At 40.6% G+C, this 20459-nt stretch overlaps 1 protein-coding gene and 1 long non-coding RNA gene across 3 annotated transcripts in view; one reads left to right on the top strand and one right to left on the bottom strand.

The window, feature by feature from the left end:
* The window catches only part of LOC103129152 (sodium-coupled neutral amino acid transporter 4), a 29688-nt gene extending 9452 nt beyond the window's left edge, over window positions 1-20236 (bottom strand). Inside the window, exons 1-13 of one of the 2 annotated variants that reach the window (XM_007540134.2) lie at window positions 20029-20236; window positions 8108-8381; window positions 7258-7351; window positions 7057-7172; window positions 5924-5997; window positions 5690-5782; window positions 4876-4957; window positions 4678-4760; window positions 4475-4533; window positions 3010-3264; window positions 2020-2099; window positions 1797-1897; window positions 1373-1497 (exon numbers count right to left, since the gene is read on the bottom strand). In XM_007540134.2, coding sequence (XP_007540196.1) covers window positions 1373-1497; window positions 1797-1897; window positions 2020-2099; window positions 3010-3264; window positions 4475-4533; window positions 4678-4760; window positions 4876-4957; window positions 5690-5782; window positions 5924-5997; window positions 7057-7172; window positions 7258-7351; window positions 8108-8232 — 1287 coding nt within the window. In that variant the 5' untranslated portion in view covers window positions 8233-8381; window positions 20029-20236. Of the gene's footprint in view, window positions 1-1372; window positions 1498-1796; window positions 1898-2019; window positions 2100-3009; window positions 3265-4474; window positions 4534-4677; window positions 4761-4875; window positions 4958-5689; window positions 5783-5923; window positions 5998-7056; window positions 7173-7257; window positions 7352-8107; window positions 8382-11977; window positions 12430-20028 lie in introns of those variants that run through there. The other variant, XM_007540133.2, reaches the window with a different exon arrangement.
* On the top strand, window positions 8388-11816 carry LOC107834111 (uncharacterized). Its single transcript, XR_001659892.1, has 2 exons — window positions 8388-8680; window positions 9233-11816. It is a non-coding gene; the product is annotated as an uncharacterized LOC107834111 (long non-coding RNA).
* Window positions 20237-20459: the final 223 nt, after the last annotated feature.

The following is a 20459-nucleotide window of genomic DNA, read 5'->3' as shown; positions in this document are numbered from 1 at the left end:
TTTCAACTGCAGCCAAAAGTCGCATTCCGGGTCAATTTCCTTTCACTATAATCGTGTTTCGACTAAGATGTTCTTTTAAAGCCAAGCCTGTGTCCTCATAAGCCATTTCACCCACCTCAAAACACCCAGAAGCTGATTTCCCAACATTACTAACACATTTCGAGGAACGGACACCCTAGTGCGGCGGATTGTAAGACAAGATATGTCGAGGAATGTACTATCCTCCCCCTGCCCGCTTGTCCTTGGTTCCCTGCCTCTGATATCTCGCAGGAGGTCAGGGTGAGGGTTTTTCCACTGCTCAGTTAGGGTGGGAAACATGGAGTCCTCCCACACCTTGCTTTAGGAAAAACAGCTAAACAAAGCAAAAGAAAACACCCAAACATCAGCTAGATTACTAAATGGTAAAACTGATATAGAGTTCAAATCCTACTGTTGTATTAAAATCATGAAACAACACTTTTTATAAAGCAGCAGTATACAGCATACAGTTACCATGAAAAAAGAAAATGTGCTGCCTCTTAGTGGCAGCCATGTGTAATTACAACTTCAGTACAAGCACATAATGTTTCAACATTATCTCAAGTGTGTGTGTGTGCATGTGTTGGTGTGTGTTCTGGAGCCTAAAGGAGGCAGGAAACTTCCACTGACCAGTGGGAGCTGTTTTTTTTTGTTCTCTTGGTGTCAGATAAGGGGCAGTCTAAAATTATCCTGTGACCATATATGGAGATGGTAGGAAGAAGGGCACATGTGTGAATGAATATGAGTAAGACGATAAGGTTTGGCGGCCGCACGTCATGTGACCCAATATGAGCAGACATTGAGAAAAAACACTAGCCGGCACAGTGTGTGGTGCGGAAATCTTTGACATGACGTTAAATGCGTGTTAGTGCAATAATGAGGTGTGGGTTTTTACAACCATAGGCTGTGTGCTTGGGTTCCTGAATGACGACAGGAAGAGTTTCAACCGAACAACATGTTCTACTCATTTGCCCAGAGTGGCAGCGGAAAAAAACCAGTCCATCCAGAAAATGACAAAAAAAACAAAAAAACCCCAGAACGAACACAAACGGACTCTGTAAGGAGAACCACACACACACACACACACACACACACACACACACACACACACACCGTAGCATTTAACATTTAAAAGGGCGGTGTGTGTTTACGTGTGCTTAAGTGCTCTGACGTAAATCAAACTGTTAATGTTTCAAATGAAAGTGGAACCGACTGAAATCCCATGTCGTGCCGCACTGCAATAAGGGGTGGTGCTCTATTTAAAAGAGTTCTCATTAAATAAATAATAATAAAAAGAAGACGTAGCGAGCAGAACAGACACAGCGCTGCTGTGTTCAAAGTGTGGCGTACTCACAGGGAAAAGCACGATGGGGACAGTGAGCGTGACGGCGGTGAGGACAGCCAGGCGCACCAGGAGCAGCATGGTGTCAAACTTGTAAACTTTGGTAAAGGTGTGCAGCAACTCGGCCTCCACAAAGTCTGCAACAGACGTGGAACAGAGCAGTCATGTCACACTTAAAACAATCCCAAAAGCTAGCAGTTAGCTTTAGCTGGAGAGACTTAAATTTACCTGCAGACTTTAGCTCAAGCTAGCACGCTAACTGTTTGGATAAAGTGCTTATAAAAAGTATTTCTTCACAGATTGATTGTTTTCTGTCACTCTTAAAATGTCAAGTCAATTTTGACTATAAACTAAGGAAATAAAAAACCTTTTAATTTATGATTTCATTTATTAAAATAACTTACAATATCCATCTTATGTAGCTCACTGCCCTTACCATAAAAGGTGAGGTAGCCAAACAGAGCCGACAGCATGTACATGATGAGCATGGCCAGGATGGACAGGTTGGAGACCCTCTGCATTTTTTTCCGGCTGCGACTACAAACACAGAAAACAAATAATTATCCAATGCCAGAAGGCAGCTAAATGTTTTCCTTTTTTTTTTTTCTTTTTTTTTAAAAGCAGACGATAGTTCTCAATATAAAAGAAAATGCGCTTACTCTTTTAGCTCGCTGTAGATAGGCAGCACCTCAGGATGGCAGACAAATGCAAAGGCCAGGATGGGGACAGTGTACGCAGTCTGTGGGTCAAAACAAAACAAAACAAAAAAAAAAACCGAAGGATGAGCTTTACAATCAAAACAAATGCTGACAAACAAGTTTTCACTTTTAAACCATCAAAAATTAGAACCCGAGTTCTATATTCATGGAAAATATTATAAATAAATGCATAGTATGCTCCAAGAACAAAAAACATTCTATGCACATGAATGTTTAGATTTAAAACTTTGCTTAGTTAGTCCTGGCCACCCTACCTGAAACATGGAGGTGTATAGCAATGGTCTAGTTTAAGTCCAGACCTATTTCCAATTGAGATTTTGTAGTAAGATGTAAACGGTATTCTCTCCATCTAATCTGAGTGAGCTTGAGTCAGGGTTGGTCTGGACACAAATTCAAACATTTATTAATTGTGATTATTGCATTAAAATATCCAATAAAATGCAGTAAAATTTGTTCTATGTAGCAAAACGTGGAAAATATACTAAAACAGACAACACCTACTCTGTGCTTCCTAAGTCACGCTGGTTCCCTGCACAAAGAGTAGAGACAGCTTTTTCTTTTTTTGGCTGGCTCAATTCTGATCGGATGCCATGTGAGTTATGTGTTCAGGTCAAAGGTGAAAAAGGCTGCTTCTCCTAAAATACTTAGAAAGAATCCAGGATTTCTACTTGTGTAGGAACCCGGACAGTAAAAACTGCAAACCTTTGTGAATCAGAGGTGACTCACCTTAAGTCCACACAAAGCCAAAATCTTATCATGATTTATGATTATAAGAGCCCAGGCATGAATCCATAAGCACACGATAGTCCAAGACACGCCTCAAATAACCCCGCCTTTCCCAAACATGTCTCTGCAAACTCCTGGAATCCAGCCTTTATTAGAAGTAGACCCAGCGGAAAAGAACACTCTTGGCCCTCCTTCGCCCCCTACCTGTGAGTTGAAGACGAAGTATTTGGGCCTGCACATCTCCTCGTCGTCGGGGTGAGGCTCGAAGTGGACGCTCGTGGTGTGGTGGTCGCCCTGGTTGCTGGTGACCACTGGGGAGACGTCGGCCCGCGAGAAGTCCAACTGCGACATGTTGTGTCGTAGCGCGTACAGCCTGGAAATGTCGCTGTCGTTCGTACTGAGGTTGGACGAGTACATGAAAGGGAGAGGGCAGGGCAGCTGGGTCTTCTTGTAGATAATCTAGGAGAAGTAAAAAAAAAAAAACTGGGCTTTACCAAACAAGTTTGGTTGGTAGTTCTGACTGATATAAAAACAGCTTAGTTTGATTCAAGTAACACAGTAAGAAAAAATACTGTATATAAAAACCTTGTTTCAACTGTGTAGACACATTATTTGTCCCATAACATTATCTGTTCATATCACAAATAAAAATAGTTACAAAAAAGAACATGTATTACTGTGTAACACTAATTAGTAAACTAATCATCTTGCTAGCTAAGTTAGCAATGTTGTTTTTTGGCAACTAGAGGGCACAGGAAACAATGAAACAATCACTCAGTGTGCTTGAACAAGCATGCTAGCTAGCAGCTGCAAGCTAACATGCTAGAAAATTTACATTTCCAAAAGTTAAATGACTTTTTTGTTGTTTTTTCATGTTATATAATAGCAAACTTTAGCTTTTTCTCTGAAGTCAAAGACTAAATGAAAATAAACTCCTTGTTGATCCGTGAAGATACACCTAGCTTATGCTAGCTTAACTGTTAGCTTAATTTTGAAAGCACAATTAAACTCCATTTTATTCACATTTATTTTTTTTAAATAAGCTTTAGTTCAGGTGACTCAATCTTCCTACAATTCACTTGACTGAATTTGCTGTAAGTTTAGTCCCTGGGAATGCATTTTACTCTATTTTCATCCAAAATTATTTCTCATTGACAATTTTTTTTTCCAATTTCTTCCAGATTACTGCTGAAAGGGGTGAGTTACTGACTGTTACTGTTATTATTTTCATTTACTTGCATTTTATTGCAGATTCCTGTTTTTTTTTGTTGTTGTTGTTTTGTTTTTTTTAACAAACCCTAACATGTTCAAACAGGCTGGAAAAACTTATTTCCATGTTGGCTAGCTACCTTTTAGGAGAGCTATAAATCTAACTAGAGAGAATGAAGTTGAAATTAATGCAGTGACAGTGCTGTAATAAAAAATAAGTTAATGGAATGCACTTGTTGGCATGGAATGTTGCCATAACTTGGTAACAAGTAATCGACTCTAGACTGTTTTCTACTTTTAAGGTTTAAATTGTGTCAAACATTGTTTGAGACATTACTCACAGTTTTTAGCTCAAATTCTAGCTTTTAAAAAGCATTGTAACATGTTAAAAGAAAGTCTAATCTTTTCCAAAAAAAAAAAAAAAAAATTTAACAGGAAATTATGAACAGGCTCAACTTACCACAACCAGGAAGAAGACCATACAAGACAGTGAAAAGCCACTGGTGTAGCCCAGGTAACCTGAAGAGAGAAAAAATGAATTATGTTTTAGATTATAACCCATTTCTATTGTTCATGTAAGTACTTAAGCCTATTTTTTCCCCCTTGTTTTAGTGAGAACCTCGCTGAACAAATGCAACACAGTGAAACAGGATTTGGACTTACCCAGATTTTTCAGGAGGGACAACGGCAGAATAATTCCGATGGACACGAACACCACCAGGTAGTTTCCGTTTAGGTACCATTCCCTGCAAACAGAACGCAGGTTTAAGACTGAGACTTCAAGGAATGCTTAAAAAAAAGAAGAAAAAAGAAAAGAAGAAAAAGTAAAAACTGCCCAAGATCCCTGAGAGCAGACCTCACCCTGAATTCTCCTCTAAGTGTAAGAAGGCTCGGATGACTTCAGGGAGCTCGTACTTCACGATGAAGAGGTAGCTGGACATGGCTGCAAGAGGACAAGGACAACGGTAGGTAACACTTTGTATTTGCATGAATTCGTCCCGAGTCATTAACATAGTTAACTGTAACTGCAGAGATCCTCGGCTTAATTTGGAAACAGGCCTCCGACTTAAACTGCTCTCCACACATCTGGTCTTCGTTACAGAGCGTGGGAAAAACAGAAAGCCGTTTTTGAAAGGAAATTAATGAGAAGCACCATACAGGTTTAGCACAAGCGAATGTTTACAAGATGCTAGGTGTGGCAAAAACCTCACATTTTCCCCCAGGGTTAAGCCTGGTGCTGGCAGCATCATGCTGAGGGAGACATGCATTGTGTTAACGCAGAGAGGCTGAAGACAAATCCAAACCAACATATTCACTTTTGAATATTAAGTTGTTTTTTTTAACAAACTTCAGAAGAAGTTGCATCTCTTCCTTCAGCTTCACGGTTAAAAGCATTACTTTGTGTTGATCTTTCGCCCATAATCCAATGCTTTCATTTTAATTGTGAAAGGTGTCAATCACATAACCCTGTACTCTGATTAAATTACATCTCTAAATATAAATTTCTAAATTCAGTGTGGGTGTAGATAAAACTGCATTAAAGCTCTCATAAGCACGTGGCTGGAAGCATGTCAACACATTCCTGAAAGGTTCCAATTATGATAAATTTGACCCAAGACAAACTCTAACTCCAGGTCCAGACAGACTCACACATGCGCTACGAATTCACATTTACCTCCAATGTTTTGCATGATTATTGATATGAAGGCAGCCATTTTTCCCGGCCAACCGAACGCTTTGTGCCCCAGCGTCTCGTAGATCAGAGATCCTGCCCATGCAGACAAGCAGAAACATGAAGACAATCAAGTGTATTCCTTTTTTCCCCACCCACTTAAAGAAAGAAACTGTTAAAATAAAACAAGCGAACACATCCACATCTTCAAGATGCATGTTCAGTAGTAACACCAACCTCCTTCTTTTGCCGTCATGAGGAGAAGATGAACGGAGTACAAGGAGAGGATGGCCACAGCGACTAGGAGGATTCTGCACACAAAGACGGACAGAGAGTGAAGATGAAGCACGTTTTCATGCTTTTTCAGTTAAATACGACAGAAAGGTCTCTCTGGGATGTGTGTCGTTTGGTGAGCTAGCCTTGTGGGACACGGTGTCCTGTCAACTTTAGCATGGTTCCAGCATGACCTTTGTGGAGTCATGTCGGAGCAATGCCAACTCATCCAGGCGTTTGGCCGCTGAAAATAGCCTAACTGTGTCAGGAGGGTGATACGGGAAGTACAGGAACAGAACATGTACATCAGGAGCAGCCGCCAGCAGCGGATCCGACCCAACCTGCTGGGACTTGAAGGTAGAGCTTTGTCTCATAGCTGATCCTGATAATAATGTTTGAGGACAGATGTTGCCAGTCTCAGTGAGGAAGGGCTGCCCAATGTTTTACCAGTCAACAAGAAGACGACAACTAACCCTCATCCAAACCAACACATGATCGAATGTTATTGACTTTTTGCGCTCTTCAGAAGGCGGCCTACTCCATGGCCGGCCATCAAAACTACCGGGTGGTAACCTCATTTCGCTTTTATTTAGTTGATTGAGCTTTAAAAATGGTCATAGATGCTGCACGGTTGGAAAAAGTTCTTGAATAACTTTTACTGAGGACAGCTAAAGGTTTTGTAAGCATTTAAGTCAGCTCTGGTGTAAGGGGAAACATTGTTTATAACGTAGTGGTATGAACCATGTAGTGTGAATTCAGGCAAAGTTGGCGATTTAATCAAATCAACAAATACATCAGGAGGAAGAAGGTTATTTCCAACTTTTGCAAATACCGCCATCTATGAGCTCCAACTAACTCGACTTGAACAAGTAGAAGCAAAGGCAGAGACATCAACCTCAGTTGCTCCGTTCAATACTCCCGTCCCTTACTTCTGACGTCCGTCATGGCGCCTCATGATTAAGTGACGCAGTAGCAAAGGGTCAATACATAAACACATTAGCAATATCCCTGTGAGCAACACCACTTCCCAATGTGAGTCATGCACACATAAATGTCACAACACTCTTTTTGCAACGAGAAGGAGCCTCTGGACTTACGTAAAGAGAACAATGCCGGTGTTGGCCATGGCGTAGGACAGGCCCAGGATGCCGCTGCCCATGATGGCGTTGCTCAGGTTGAAGACCGACATGCCGAAGGAGGCGTGGCCCGGATGCTGGCCGAGAGAAAAGATGGAGAGTTTACAGTTTTGCTATTTTAATGTTGGTTAAATACTTGTAGTGACAGATGAGCTCTCTTACATATTCTTCTTCCTCATATTTCTTCTTCTTCATCAGCCCATTTGATAAGAACCTGTCATCTTCCCCATCGTCATTTTCGTCTATATATTGACTGCTGGAAGACCAAGGAATCAAATCTTTAGGATACACTGGAATCTTACAGACATACTGGAGGCCCTTCACAGATTCCGCCTGTTACTGAAACATTTCAGATCATCAAACAAATGTTCATTTCAGAAAAATGTAACCTGAGCTGATGTGCAACATAGTTACAAAATGGTTTTAGTCTGAGGAGACAAAAGTTAAAGTTTCGGGAAGGTGTGTGTGTGTGTTACATCTGACTTAAAACAAAACATTTCAGAAAAAGACCCTGAAGGTTGTTATGTTGCTTTTGCACCTGGACAACTTGTCTTGAGCGACGGAACCATTCATTTTGCTCTCTACTGGAAAATCTTTGAGAAGGAGAAATCAAGAGCACTTACTATCTTATGGAGCAAAACACTGATCTAAAACACACCAGCAAGTGTACTTCTGAATGGCAACCCACCAAAACAGCAAATAAAAGGTGTTGGTGTGACACCGTCAAAGCCTGGACTTTCATTTAGTTGAATTCAAACAACAGTAGACCAAAAAGCCTCCAGACATATTTAAATGGCTCCTTACCAGAAACAGCAAACACTTGATGACAGCATTAGATTTAGGGAGCAAATACTTTTTTTGCATAGGGTTGGTCTGGATAGATTTCTTTCCTTCAATATTTTAATAATTGTCATTTGAAAAAATGCTTTCTGTTTTACTTTGATGATCTGATATGTAGAGTAACAAAAAGTTACCTCTGCTTCCCTATTTGGTCATATATTTTTTTGCTGACCTGGCGATGGTGGACTTCTCCACATCAATGGGGCCTCTGAAATGTTCCTCCAAGCTGGCGGTGCTATCATCGTCGGCCTCCATGGGGACCCTCCTCAGCTCCATGAGTTCCCTAACTCCAGGCATTATGATGGAGGCAGCGGGATGAGAGGCGAGGATCCTTTGTTTCGGTCGATTGCTCGGCGCTCAGTCGTCACAAAGAGTTGACGCAAAATGTTTCTTCTTCAAGCTTGACTGAATGTTGATACCCTAGAAAATGGAAAAAAAAAAACAACCTAAAAAGAAAATGGAGAAAAGAACAAACTATTTAGATTTCTGTTCAGACCTGCAGAGTTCTTCACCCAAACGCGTCTTCCCCTAAAGGGCTAAAAGCGAAAAGTTGACGAAAAGGAGTGGCAATATGCAGCTGATTGCAGACCTGAATGGCGGCATGTTGGCCGTCTTATCAGCCTCCCCCAGTGCCTTTTGGCCTTGATGAAGAAGGAAAAAGAAACAGAGCTATCTACCTTGCAAACGGTTTTCTGGAACCACAATCCACTCTGGCGCTACCTTGAGGAGAGCGTTTCTAACTTATGTTAGTAGACTGTATCATGTCTGGCTTCCTTCCAGTTTAGCTGTAAAGGCCAGTCTAAAAATTCCTCTCTCCTAAAAAGTTGGGTGTATCAAAATGTGCAGCCCAGCGCGGCTTTAGAAAAGGCACAGTGTCTCCTGCTGTTGGGTGGATCACCTCAGAGGAACTCATAGGATTTAATTAAAACGAGAAGCCCTGAGTAAAGCCCGGGCTAAACATGTCACTATGGATTTAATCACCTTGATTTCTAGCAGCACCCTTGTCAAAAAAAGTCCTACATCTCCAAGAATAACTTTGAAATGAAGACGTTGCCTTACCAAAGCTTAGGACACGACAAGGATCAAAGTGCATGTTGACTTTCACTTGTTGTTTAATACAAATTTAACCACAGAGAACAGGAGGCGCCAAACTGAGTACTTACTTTTTGCTTTCTGTCTGTGCTGCTGATCAATATGTTGTGTAATCGAGAGGTCAAAGCCAGGGAATTAGGCAGGCATGACTCTAATGCAGCTACTGCTAAAATGATTTACAGTGTTGTTGGTGTTTCACACAAAGAACTCTTTGACTCAGTCCGAGGAAAAAGATCCACAACGGTACACGGCGACCAAAGAAGAAACAAACAACCGAGTAAGTCTGAGCTATGGGAATAACTACACCAACTGTAAAGACATGTCACTTTTTTTCTTCCCTACAAAGAGTGACTTCAGGTTGCTATGACTACATGTCTGGATATAACCAGCAACTCAGTACCCATGTTCAACGACCGGCTAATTTCAATAAACAAACGAAGAAGAAGCACACAGTTCCTCAACTTCAGCAGTTGCAATAAACATGTGGTACCGTTGGTCCACTCTGCTTTAATGACACCAATAAGTGGCACATCTACGCACTCCACAAAAAAAAAAAAGACAGGAACTAATTTTTTCCACTAGGCAAAAATTAAAAGGTTCCTTCTTGTCCTAACATTTCTTACCTCACAAGAAAATTTAAGTTCAGAACTCCTAGAAAGTCCTCACAGTGGCATTTATGAGTTAAGAAGCATTTGACCAATCAAAATTTTTGCTAAGATGATCTATCAAGAACAAAGTGTAAGAATATTCAGTTTCGTTGTAGCTGTGTATCTAGATCTTTTGTTATTTTTTTTTGGGGGGGGACTGTGGGGGGTCAAAGTCATTTCCAAAATCCTACATTTATCTTTATTTTAGACATGGGAATGGTTTCCTTTCAGACAGCTGACCTGCAATGGTCAGCAACAGACGGGGGAGGGGAAGCATTAACTCACACTACAAGAGAATATATTAAGCAACGCACAAAAAACTCTGGCAGTTCCTCTGGCATCTCATTATTACTTTAAACCATGGGAGGTTAATGACAAACATCTTTTGGAGTTTTGAAAAGTAACTCTTTAAAGCCCACGCCTAATGCTAACTTTTTTTCTATACTCATTTGTTTAATAGTGGTGTAGAAAAAAACAAAAACCTTTATGCCTGGAACTTAAAACCCAACCTAAGAATCCAATATGACTGCCATGCGTGTAAAAACTTAAAAATAGCTACAGTAATTTGTATTTTTGATGTGTTAAATCACAAAAACTCATGAAAAAAATAATTGTACTATCAAACCTTTGATTGAAAGCAGGTTGATGAAGAGTTTGAAAGCAGCTGATAGAAACTGATAGCATTAGTAGCTATAAGCCAACATGATGGCATTACTAGCTTCTAGCTAATTTCTGCTGATATCTACAAGCAACAGCTATTACCTTGTAATGCTATCAGAATTACAGGCTGATAGCATTGCTAGCTTTGTAATGCTAAGAGGAAATACTAACAATTAGCACATCTGACTGCTTTTCTAACCTAAAAGTTGAACTGTAAACTATTCCACTAATATAAAACATATTTAAATCCATTTCTAAGTGTCTTCATGCTCTTTAAAACTCAAATAAAAATCAAAGATTAATACAATAAATCTTTTAACGTCAAATATCCAATTGTATATACAAGTTAAATATCATTCAGCAGTACCAGCTCCTTTCTACAAGTTATCTGAGCTTAAGAACAAATTGAGAAATGCCATAAGGTGTTTGAATCAACAACAGTTTCAAGAAGGAAGTGTTTGGGCAACAGACTCTTTGCATCATATTGCAGCGGCATGAACAGAGTCAAGTGGAAACCAGCACAAAGGTTTTTATTTAGCAACAGAAGGACCATTATGCAAACAAAAGTAAACATATGTGACTCCATCTCCACCAGGCTGGCCCACAGCATGACACTTTCCTGCAGATGATGTTGGCATTGCTGAGTGACTGTCACTCTTCCTGTTTCCATAGCCCTGTCACAATAAAAACCCTTGAATCCTTCAGCTAAAGGAGATTTAGAAGCTCCATTACCACAACGATCACACACTAAAATCACCGCGTCCGCCTCGATGGCGGCGCAGAAACGAGCCGGACGGGGAGTTTTGCGCCTGTTGCTGCCAGAAGGGGATCAACACGTCCGACCGGGTTAATTTCACATGAGAAGAAGAATGCTGAGGAATGTACTATATAAAATAAGTTGAACTGTATACATCTAGGAGAAGACAAAACGTAACTAGAACATATTGCAGAAGTAAATTCAAAAAGCGATCCGAGCTGAAAATCTGTCAAAGGTTCGTTTGTGTTTATGGTTCCTGTTTTATTGCTGAAACTGTGAGTCAATGCGCTCTATGAACATGACATGTATGCCACCTTCACATGGTCAAACAGATGCATTTATCTTCGATCGATGCTGATGGTTGAAAATATAAACTGGATTGTTAAACGAGGCGTCACAGATTCCTCATGCAAATGAATTCATGCTTCAGTGCAGATAGAAAGTAAACACATCAGAAGTCACATGTGATTACACAGCATGCACAAATACGCTCAGTATGATGAGATCTAGTGGTTGTAATTTATTACGTTTCATTTTGATTTATAGAATATATTAATGTGATTTCTGCCAAACACACGTTTGGAGAAAACTCCTCCAAAGCTCTCCTCGTCTGTTCTCCACCCAAAGCAAACTCTTGCATCAGCCATCTGTAAAATCCTCTCAGGCATTGCCTGGGTCAGACTTTTAAAAGATCTCCATTTTTTATTTTTTGACCTCCCACAAAATAAAACAAAAACACACGCACGCAAATGCAATCATTTTGCAGTGAAAACATGAAAATTAAACACTCAGCCATGCCGCTACATTTTTATTTTTGTTTTTTTAAATCCTCACCTAAAATCCCTCTGTATAATATTTAACACAGTGAACATTTAGGCTCACTTACTGGGATAGTTCTGAAAGAGGGTCCGATCCGGTCGGCGCCTTGCTTTTCTCTTTTCAAACAGTTTATTTGAAGCCGAAAGACAGAAGACAGACGAGCGACTAAAACGAGGAGGTGCGGCTCTTTAGTAAAACTCAGGTAAGAAGTCGCGTTTTAAAGGAGAGGAGGGAGGGCCGCGCTCAGCCTATGAGGGCGATCCCACTGTGTGTGGGCCCCTCCTTCGTGGAATGTAGAAAAAAACCCGACAGGGCCGTGACCCCTGTAAAGAAATTAGATAGAAATATAGGCAGACATACAGATAGACATAAAGATAGAGAGATGGTCAGATAGAAAGATCGACATAACAATAGGCATACAGACAAATAGATAAATAGAGAAAAACCCATAGACATATAGACAGACAGACATACATATGGGCTGACAAGTTGACAGACAGGGTAGTGACACCAGATTTGCCACCATCAGACTGAAGTCATCGGGTCTATCGGTTTAAATACCCTCAATGCCCTCAAGATCTGATCATGTGACACACCACATGACCTGTTCATCAGTTTTATTCTCTGGACAATGTAGTCTGGTCAAACACTCTGGTACCGATCTGAGACCAGTCCCAAACAGAGCCACTTACTGATAATGGCCAACTGATTACACACACACACACACAGAGAAGTCAGCCGTACACACTTATTGACATCTGCACACTGACGGTGACCGTCAGGGGTTTGGTAGGGTAGGCCGTGCCGCTGCCTGACCAATCGGAGGGAAGAGCTGCAGGGATGTTGCTCTAGCCAAGGTTATGTTCGCGTCAATGCGGGGGTTCTTTATCTCTGTGGGGTTTGTGTCGTAACGCCGGAGAACACGCACGCCAACGGATCGTACAGCGGGCAAACTGCCGGACTGATTCGTATCTCAACAACAGCCTCAATTATCAGCCGGGAGGAACTGGATGAGTGCAGAGTGCTTCAATATGTTTTCCAACTTCTAGAGAATCAGAACGAATATTTGATCCAGTGTTTCGATCTAGACCATCAGCCTCTAGAATATGGAGGAAATGGTATTTCATTAAGATTTGGAAACTCAAGTCAGAAAAATCTGCTGGAATGTTCCCTAAAGATAGAATTGTAAAGCCTAAAGGGTTCAGATTCATTTGTTAATCCAACATGGCAGCTGGAATGTTGCTATAGTTACAGTATACTTGAACCTTTGACAGGTTGGATATCAACAAACCAGTGACACTGTATGACTTCAGTTAAATAATTTGTAACAAAAAAAAAAAAAGATAATTTGTTGGATTAAAGTTTTGTCCGATCAGATCGGTTTCAATAGAAGCAACTTTGTTGTCCATCGCTGTTGTTTCCAGATGTTGTTTGTGTGTCAGATTTATGGGCGTACCAGAAACACGCAAATACAAAGGTTCCGCTTGGAACTTTTGTACGAACCCCCACCCCCAACTTATGACTTTGACTTACTTTAAAATTTTTAACACATTAAAATCTATGTAATCAATTACTCAAAATTAACGCATTGAAGTCCAAGCACAACTAACTCTAAATTATTGTAATGAGTTTTGTCAGAAGTTCAGATTTTTATCTTTAAAGTCTGGAATTTTTGTTCCACACTATTTTTATTTGCTGACACGATAAGCACTACACTTACAATTTCTGAATTTTCCTAATATAAAAATAATGATAAATAAATAGTTAAAACAGCAACAAACATTTGCATATCAACAGGCCTTGGTATCGTCTTCAGAGGTTTCCTTAAATAAGAAGCAAAACACAAATTCCTATAAATAGTAAACTCCCAACCATGACAGGTGCATTCCATAGATGGCTTCGCTGTCCGTTAAGTGTATGGGGGTCTTCACATGTGTATTTAGCCAATCACCTGTGACCAGAATGCATCAATGAGCTAACGTCACCCCAACAGGGGGCTGGAAGATGGCGATGTTTGAGGACAGATATAGTAGATGTTGCGCACCTAAAAATATCAATGTTTCTAGGGGCCGAGAACATGGATCCATTTCTATATTCAAGCTAGAAGAAAAGAACTTCGACACTAGAAGTGATCTGTGAAAAACACTTCATGGTGTCACGTTTGGGTTCCAGTTCAAATCGAATGATCAGGTGGCTTTACTTACTGTTCTTGTCTGTGTATACAGGAACAGAGAGTGCTCTGTCCAACCCTCTATGTCCTTTCAGTCTCTTTTATGTAAATGATTATTGCCTCTGGCTTCTGCTCTGGGCCCACCTCTCGTCGACAAGTACTGCCCCAATCTTCTCGGAATGGCTCTATGAAAAAGTTGTTGACTAACTGGCAAAGTCACAATAATGCTGGAACCTGCTGTTAGACATTGATGTTTGTAGCCACATCCTTTTTGCTAAGCACCCTGTATCTATGTTCGAGGCTCTTATTTTGAAGTAGGATAGGAAGTAGTTATTGAGTTGTATAGCTATGTCACGAGTCCGTGAGTAAAACCAGACTGGTTGAGAATGCTGGGATGAAAAAAGTTCTTAAAAACCCTCGTCACGATTAACCCCTTGCAGTCTATAGTCACTACATTTCTGTACCATTATACTCTAATTAACTATATACCACAAGAGGTTAAAGGCTAATAATCACATATTAACCTCAAACCCCCACCAGACTAAGGTGTACACATACCATGAATGCCTGTTGGTGCATTTTCCACGCATACCAAGAATTATAATCAAAGCAATGTGTTGCCATATAAGTGCTTCGAGTTCAAAATGTGTTTCTTTTGTATCTGCTACATTCAAATTGACTGCAAGAATTGGGAAAAAAATCAGGCAGGAGTTTAGGTAGAATGTAAAAAAAAAAGTTAAAAGAGTAGATTTAAATAACTGTGAAGCACTATGGTAATACTGTGACTGGCTAACAGCTGGTCGATAAAGTAAAGGATTATTTTGATGCTTGTTCATGACCTGGACTAAAAAAGTCTCGATAAGATATCAAATAAGATTTTCTGGAGGCAAAGCTACAGGTGTTTACAAGAATCCAGGATCAGAAAACATTTATTTTATGAATATAAGTGCCTTGGCTAAATAGAGACACATAGTATTTTTTAAATTCAGGTTTAGTCAAACTTTTTTTGTGAGAAAAATGTGAAAAACCATCTGAAGCATGTGTCTAACATGGCAGGATGAACACCACAACAGCTAAGACAACTAAAAACAAAAAACAAAAAAACTAAATGAAATTTAAATTTCAGAGAGATTTCTGGTACAGAACAAGACCTCTACTGCATATCATTAGGTTTTCTCAGAAGATGTGTGTTGGCTCAAAATTTCTTTCTTCATGGCAGCGGAATATTATTTTGTCTCAACTTAAAAAGCAACAGCCGACACATTTTTCCACTTCAGACAGCATCGGTGCTTCTGATGTAATGCATTCCACTTCCTTCTGCATCTCTCTTGAGAAGCCTGCCTGTCCAACCTCTTCAGTCACTTTCTGAAACCAACAGTGCTGCCGTCATCTCTACAAAGGGGGTCTGCTTTGCATATGGGTAGCTGGAGAGAGAGAGAAAAAGCCAGTCTTTCTGGCTTTCAACTCCTGTTAACATCCAGGAGCAGGGCGGTTGCCTTTGCGACACTTTCAAGTGTGGACATTCAAAACAAAGGCTGACACATTCTGACACAGATGATCAGCAACTGTTATGATCTTGCTGGCTGTATTTGTCCACTTGAGTTGGGTCAGTGCCGAAAGAAATAACAACTGCTTGGATATCTGATTACAGACTTAGAGAGAATTGAAATCTTTTAAGTTGTCAAGATACATAGCGACAGCACAGAAACGTTTGTAAAGGTTAGTCGGCTTTGGGACTCAAAGCTTGGATGAACCAATAACAATGGGTCTGTACAACCAACAGCCATGTGATTTGAGGCAAGAAAAACACCCGTGTTGTCGTGGTGCAACACACCTTGGACAGTGCACCGAGATGGAAGGGATCAGTGGACTTTTGGTCATCGTGGGATGGTTTTACGAAAGACGTTTCAAAAACAAAAGCTCAACAACGGCTCAGAGGTTTCTGACAAAAGAAACTGTCTGGATGGAAAGTTTTATGACCTCAGAGATTAGTCTGAAATAAATCAAAGACCTCTGACTTTAGTCTCTTTAAGTGACATTCAAGGCTATCTGGCTTGAAAGTAAACATCATCCTGCCCTTTTGTACATAACCCCAGTTTGCCCTAGTCTACAATGAACCCAACGGACCACATCTGTTCATCTTATCAGTGGCTATCGATCTCTCGTTGTGTATTCCAGAAATGACGCCAGCGTCTTGTTTTTTTCTTTAGCAATATGTCATTTTTACACAGCTGATGATAGGAACCTTGAGTTTAGCTTATATGTAACTGAACGCAGGAGGCATTGGAAGAAAAAAAAAACATTATTTCTTAATCAGGTATTTTCCAGTTTCACAAAAGTTCAATTTAAAGTTTTTCTACAACCTCTGTAGAAAGTGAATAGCATAGAGCAAACAGTTAGTTTTTTACCAGGCTAGTACTTAGCACGAGAGAGTTAATTACAAAAATTGGACCTATTTTAGCTTCTTTAAAAAAAGAGAGCTCTCTACTTGGGAGTATACAAGTGATCAATTACTCCAATAGTCACAAATACATCTTGGTATGTTTGCATTAAAGGAGCATTTGTGTCTTAGCATAAATTTCTGGATGAAAAACATGCAAAGAAAAACTTTGATAAAAAAATCTGGGATTTTCAGTGAGACAATCTACCATTATGACTGAACCACTGAGGACAGGAGAGTTTAATACAAGAATCCAAGAAATTAACAAAAGCAATAAAACTTAAAAAGCGAACATACTTTACCCTGATTTGATCATAGCCTCTGGTTCTATCCACATTTCAACTCACTGAAAGGCTTTTTTTTTTGTCATTGTACCAGATTTGAACAGAATGTGACGGCAGCTTCCTGACAAACCGCCAAAGGCCGCTCGGAATCCTGTGTGATATCGATATTCACTCCCTTGAAACTGAATCGACATCTGGCTTGCAGCTCTTTTGGTCGTTTGCGGTCCAGGTTACATCAGTTCAGCTTCGGCCAGCAGCCGCACGGCAGGCTCTGACCGACATTTCAGAGCTCGTCCACTGCCAAATAGAAGCACATATCCATGGCTAGCCTCCAGCATTTATAGAACAGGTGCTCCAATCTGTGCTGGTATTCCAGTCTCTATTGGTGATCTAGGCTGTACTGGTACTGAAGTCGTTGTGGTGTGTTTTAAATGCAGGATGTTTGGAATAAACAAAGTCAAAAAAATCTTTTTTCAATCTGGTCCCTTGAAATGATCTCTCCAGTCATAAGGTTTATGCATTTTTGCCAAAGACTTCACTGAGTCTTTGAACCGTCGCTGTTCTACAGCGACAACTTTGGTGCTTTACATGGTAATGGAAAAACAATTAGCATTCTATTGCCTTACTTCTGTCCTTTGGGCTTCTTTCATATAGCTCTCTGACCTGTGTAAAAACAATTTAGAAAATGACGCTTTTTAAATAACACCCAGCAGCCTCTGTCTATCAAAGTCAGAGTGAAGCCTGCAGGTTGGTCCTAAATTTGTCAGAGAGATTATGATTTGTATGCCGACCTTCAGCAGGCTTTCACATCTCCTACGTGCTCCTATTTGTGGTGAGGATGCAAACAGAGGAAAGGCCTTGCTGAGGAAATGGCTACCCTACATACTCTTGAAGGTATGTCATCCTCCAGTGAGGCCCCTAGTTCCCATTTCTCTCAAGAAGTTGAAAGAACTTTCTGTTCCGGAAGCTCTTTCAGTCTGTTTGATGGCAGCTAAAGTCTATTTGTTGAGCATTTAGTGTCACAAATTGTGCCTCTTGCTTGTTAGTCAATTGAAAAACATCAATGTGAAAAAGTAAAAACAACCACAAAGCCACAACAACAAACCTCATAAGGTTTTATAAATTGATAAGAGTTCCCTCTGCTGAGGGAAGTACCCTTGGCTCAAGACCAGTCATCTGTTCCGTCTTGGCACACTTTGCTGCAATGCCTGACTCAATGCACCTCGAAGGCTACAAACTGTTCTTGCCTTAAACCCATTGGCCAGCTGGTCACATCTGTCATGGCAACATCAACATAAGTTTACTTCAACTCTCCACATTGTCTCCTTTTGAAAAAACACCCTGAGACCTTGACTAGACGTCTAACGCAGTTTTCAGTTGGTCACAGAAGCCGAACCTTGGAAGGATACGATACCTTGAGTTGAGCACGTTCTAGCTGGAGGAAGGAAGATGAGTGGGATTTGCTTGTGGTTGTGGTGCTAAAAACATTAGCAATGGAAGGCTGTCGTGTGTTCAAACACCAAAAGAACATGATTACAAATCGTGATTGCACAGTGTTATGCCTGTCAGCGGTTCAAAGATATAAAATCTGCCAGAGATGCTAATTGACTGGCACCTTTCACTGGGATTTATGTTTGGTGGATGTACTGAAGACTATATTTTCAGTTGTTGAACAGTCCAAACTCCAACTTGGGGATATGTTAGATTTATGACTCTAGACTTAGAAGATTTGACTTAATGAGTATTGGGAGAATGAAAAAAAATGACTTCCTCCACTGAAAAGACACTGGAGAAAGTTCTACCTACGAGGAAGTCTTTTTTTGGGAGGAAGAGAGAGGGGGGGTCCTTCATTGATTTAATTTTATTTAGCTAAACTCTTGTCAATCATCAGTGCTTCCTAAATTTAAAAAAAGCGATCAGGAAGAGATCATACTGATGTGGAGTTCACTAAGTTGTTGCAGTCTGCCTAAAAGAGCTACAATACCACTGTTGCCACAAACCCCACCCACTTGGCTTCTCTTACACCTCTGACTAGAACAATCTAAAGAGTGTTGTGGGTGGAGCTCCATTTAGGGAAACTTCAACTATTATGTAAGTAATAAAAAGCAAAAAGCAAACTGGCTTAAAACTGAGAAGTGACTGTGTGGCAACGAGGTATATTTAGTTTGAAGAATGCTACTGGCAGGTCCTGAAGTCACCACAAATACATTCTTAAAGCCAGACTGGTGCCATTTGTTCCCAGACTTTGCTGCAAACTGCCCAGCTCGCTGTAGTAAAATGTTCAATTTGAAGATTACAGAAAGAGTTCTTGCTTCATTAAAACTTATGGTAAACAACCGAGAACCAAGTATGCAAAGCATCCCAGCAATCCGTTCATGTTTCCCCTGTGACTTGGGCTCTAGGACAGCCCTAAATCCTCCGGGCCAACATCAAACCCATCCTTGTTGTTTTATTGTGGACATCAGAGGCAGAGGGGGACTTCTGAGGAACTTAAGTTCTTCTATGGAAAATCAAATTAAAGATAAGCTAATGCAAACGGGTTGCATAAGCAAAGCATGACAGTAAGCCTGTGACTGCAGTCACAGCACAGCTATTAGTCCCTGGTTACTTTCTCTGATTACATAAATCTGAATCCCTGTTTATCTTTCCCTGAATAATCGTGATCAGATGCGTCCATATGATATTTTTTTGTGTGGAGCAGACACAAAGAAGCTTCAAGATGCAGTCTTTGTGTTGCTCTTTTTCAGATGAGAGAATGCAAAACTCAGAAGCATGCAAACATAGTTCTGGTGCAGAAAATCAACTGGTTGCTTTAAGAAAGTTGCTCCAAAACATCAACAGGAGCCAGGATTTCTGGCTCTTTTCTAAATAAAGAATCGTGCACGCATGGCGGCTGCGCTCAAACAGCGAAACCACAACGAAAAAGGAAGCTTAGATTTAGCCGATAAAAATACTGAAAGTGGAAATTTTGCAGGTTTCTTTTAAAAACCTGATAAAAACAAACAAAAAAAAGTAAAAAAAAAAAACATTCACATTTTTTTCTGATCAGATCTGCAACCTTGTGCGCGGAGGAGCGGTCAGGAATTAAACGGCCCGCTTCCACACCGTCAAATATGGTGTCCGGAATTAACCAGATAATCACCCCAAAGGTTGGGGAGGAAGAAGAGAGGGAGAAAAAACCCCGAACCAAAGTAAAGAAGTGGTTGTCAATGCTCGGGGCTTACCTTATATGACGGCGGTGGCGGAGCGCAGCTGCAGCAGGCAGAGGGAGAGGTGGACTTCTGAAAGCAGGATTCTCAGGTCCTGGGCATTTAGCAGAATGGAAATTTCCATTTACCATGTGAGTGAGTCAAGAAGAAGCAGCAGCGTCGAGTTACAAGCAGCTTGTTCTGACGATGAGGCTGGCGGGCTGGGTTGAGGAAGGGAGGGGTGGAGGGTCCTCATGTTCCCCCCTGGGTTGTCACTGTTAAAAACATAAACTTCTAGGATTTATTATTTGTTGCGTTTATTTTCATTTAATTTCAGCTCCCTTCCTCACCCCCCATCTCTAAACATGGTGTAAGAATGATTGGACGTACCTAAAGTCACAAAGGCAGCATTGCTTCATTTTTCTTACACAAAAAGTGGGTTTTAAAACGATTGCGCTGCTTCACTG

This window comes from Poecilia formosa, unplaced genomic scaffold (genome assembly GCF_000485575.1).
Source record: "Poecilia formosa unplaced genomic scaffold, Poecilia_formosa-5.1.2 Scaffold520, whole genome shotgun sequence".
NCBI classification, from domain to species: domain Eukaryota; kingdom Metazoa; phylum Chordata; class Actinopteri; order Cyprinodontiformes; family Poeciliidae; genus Poecilia; species Poecilia formosa.
This window is presented reverse-complemented; position numbering and strand designations above follow the sequence as displayed.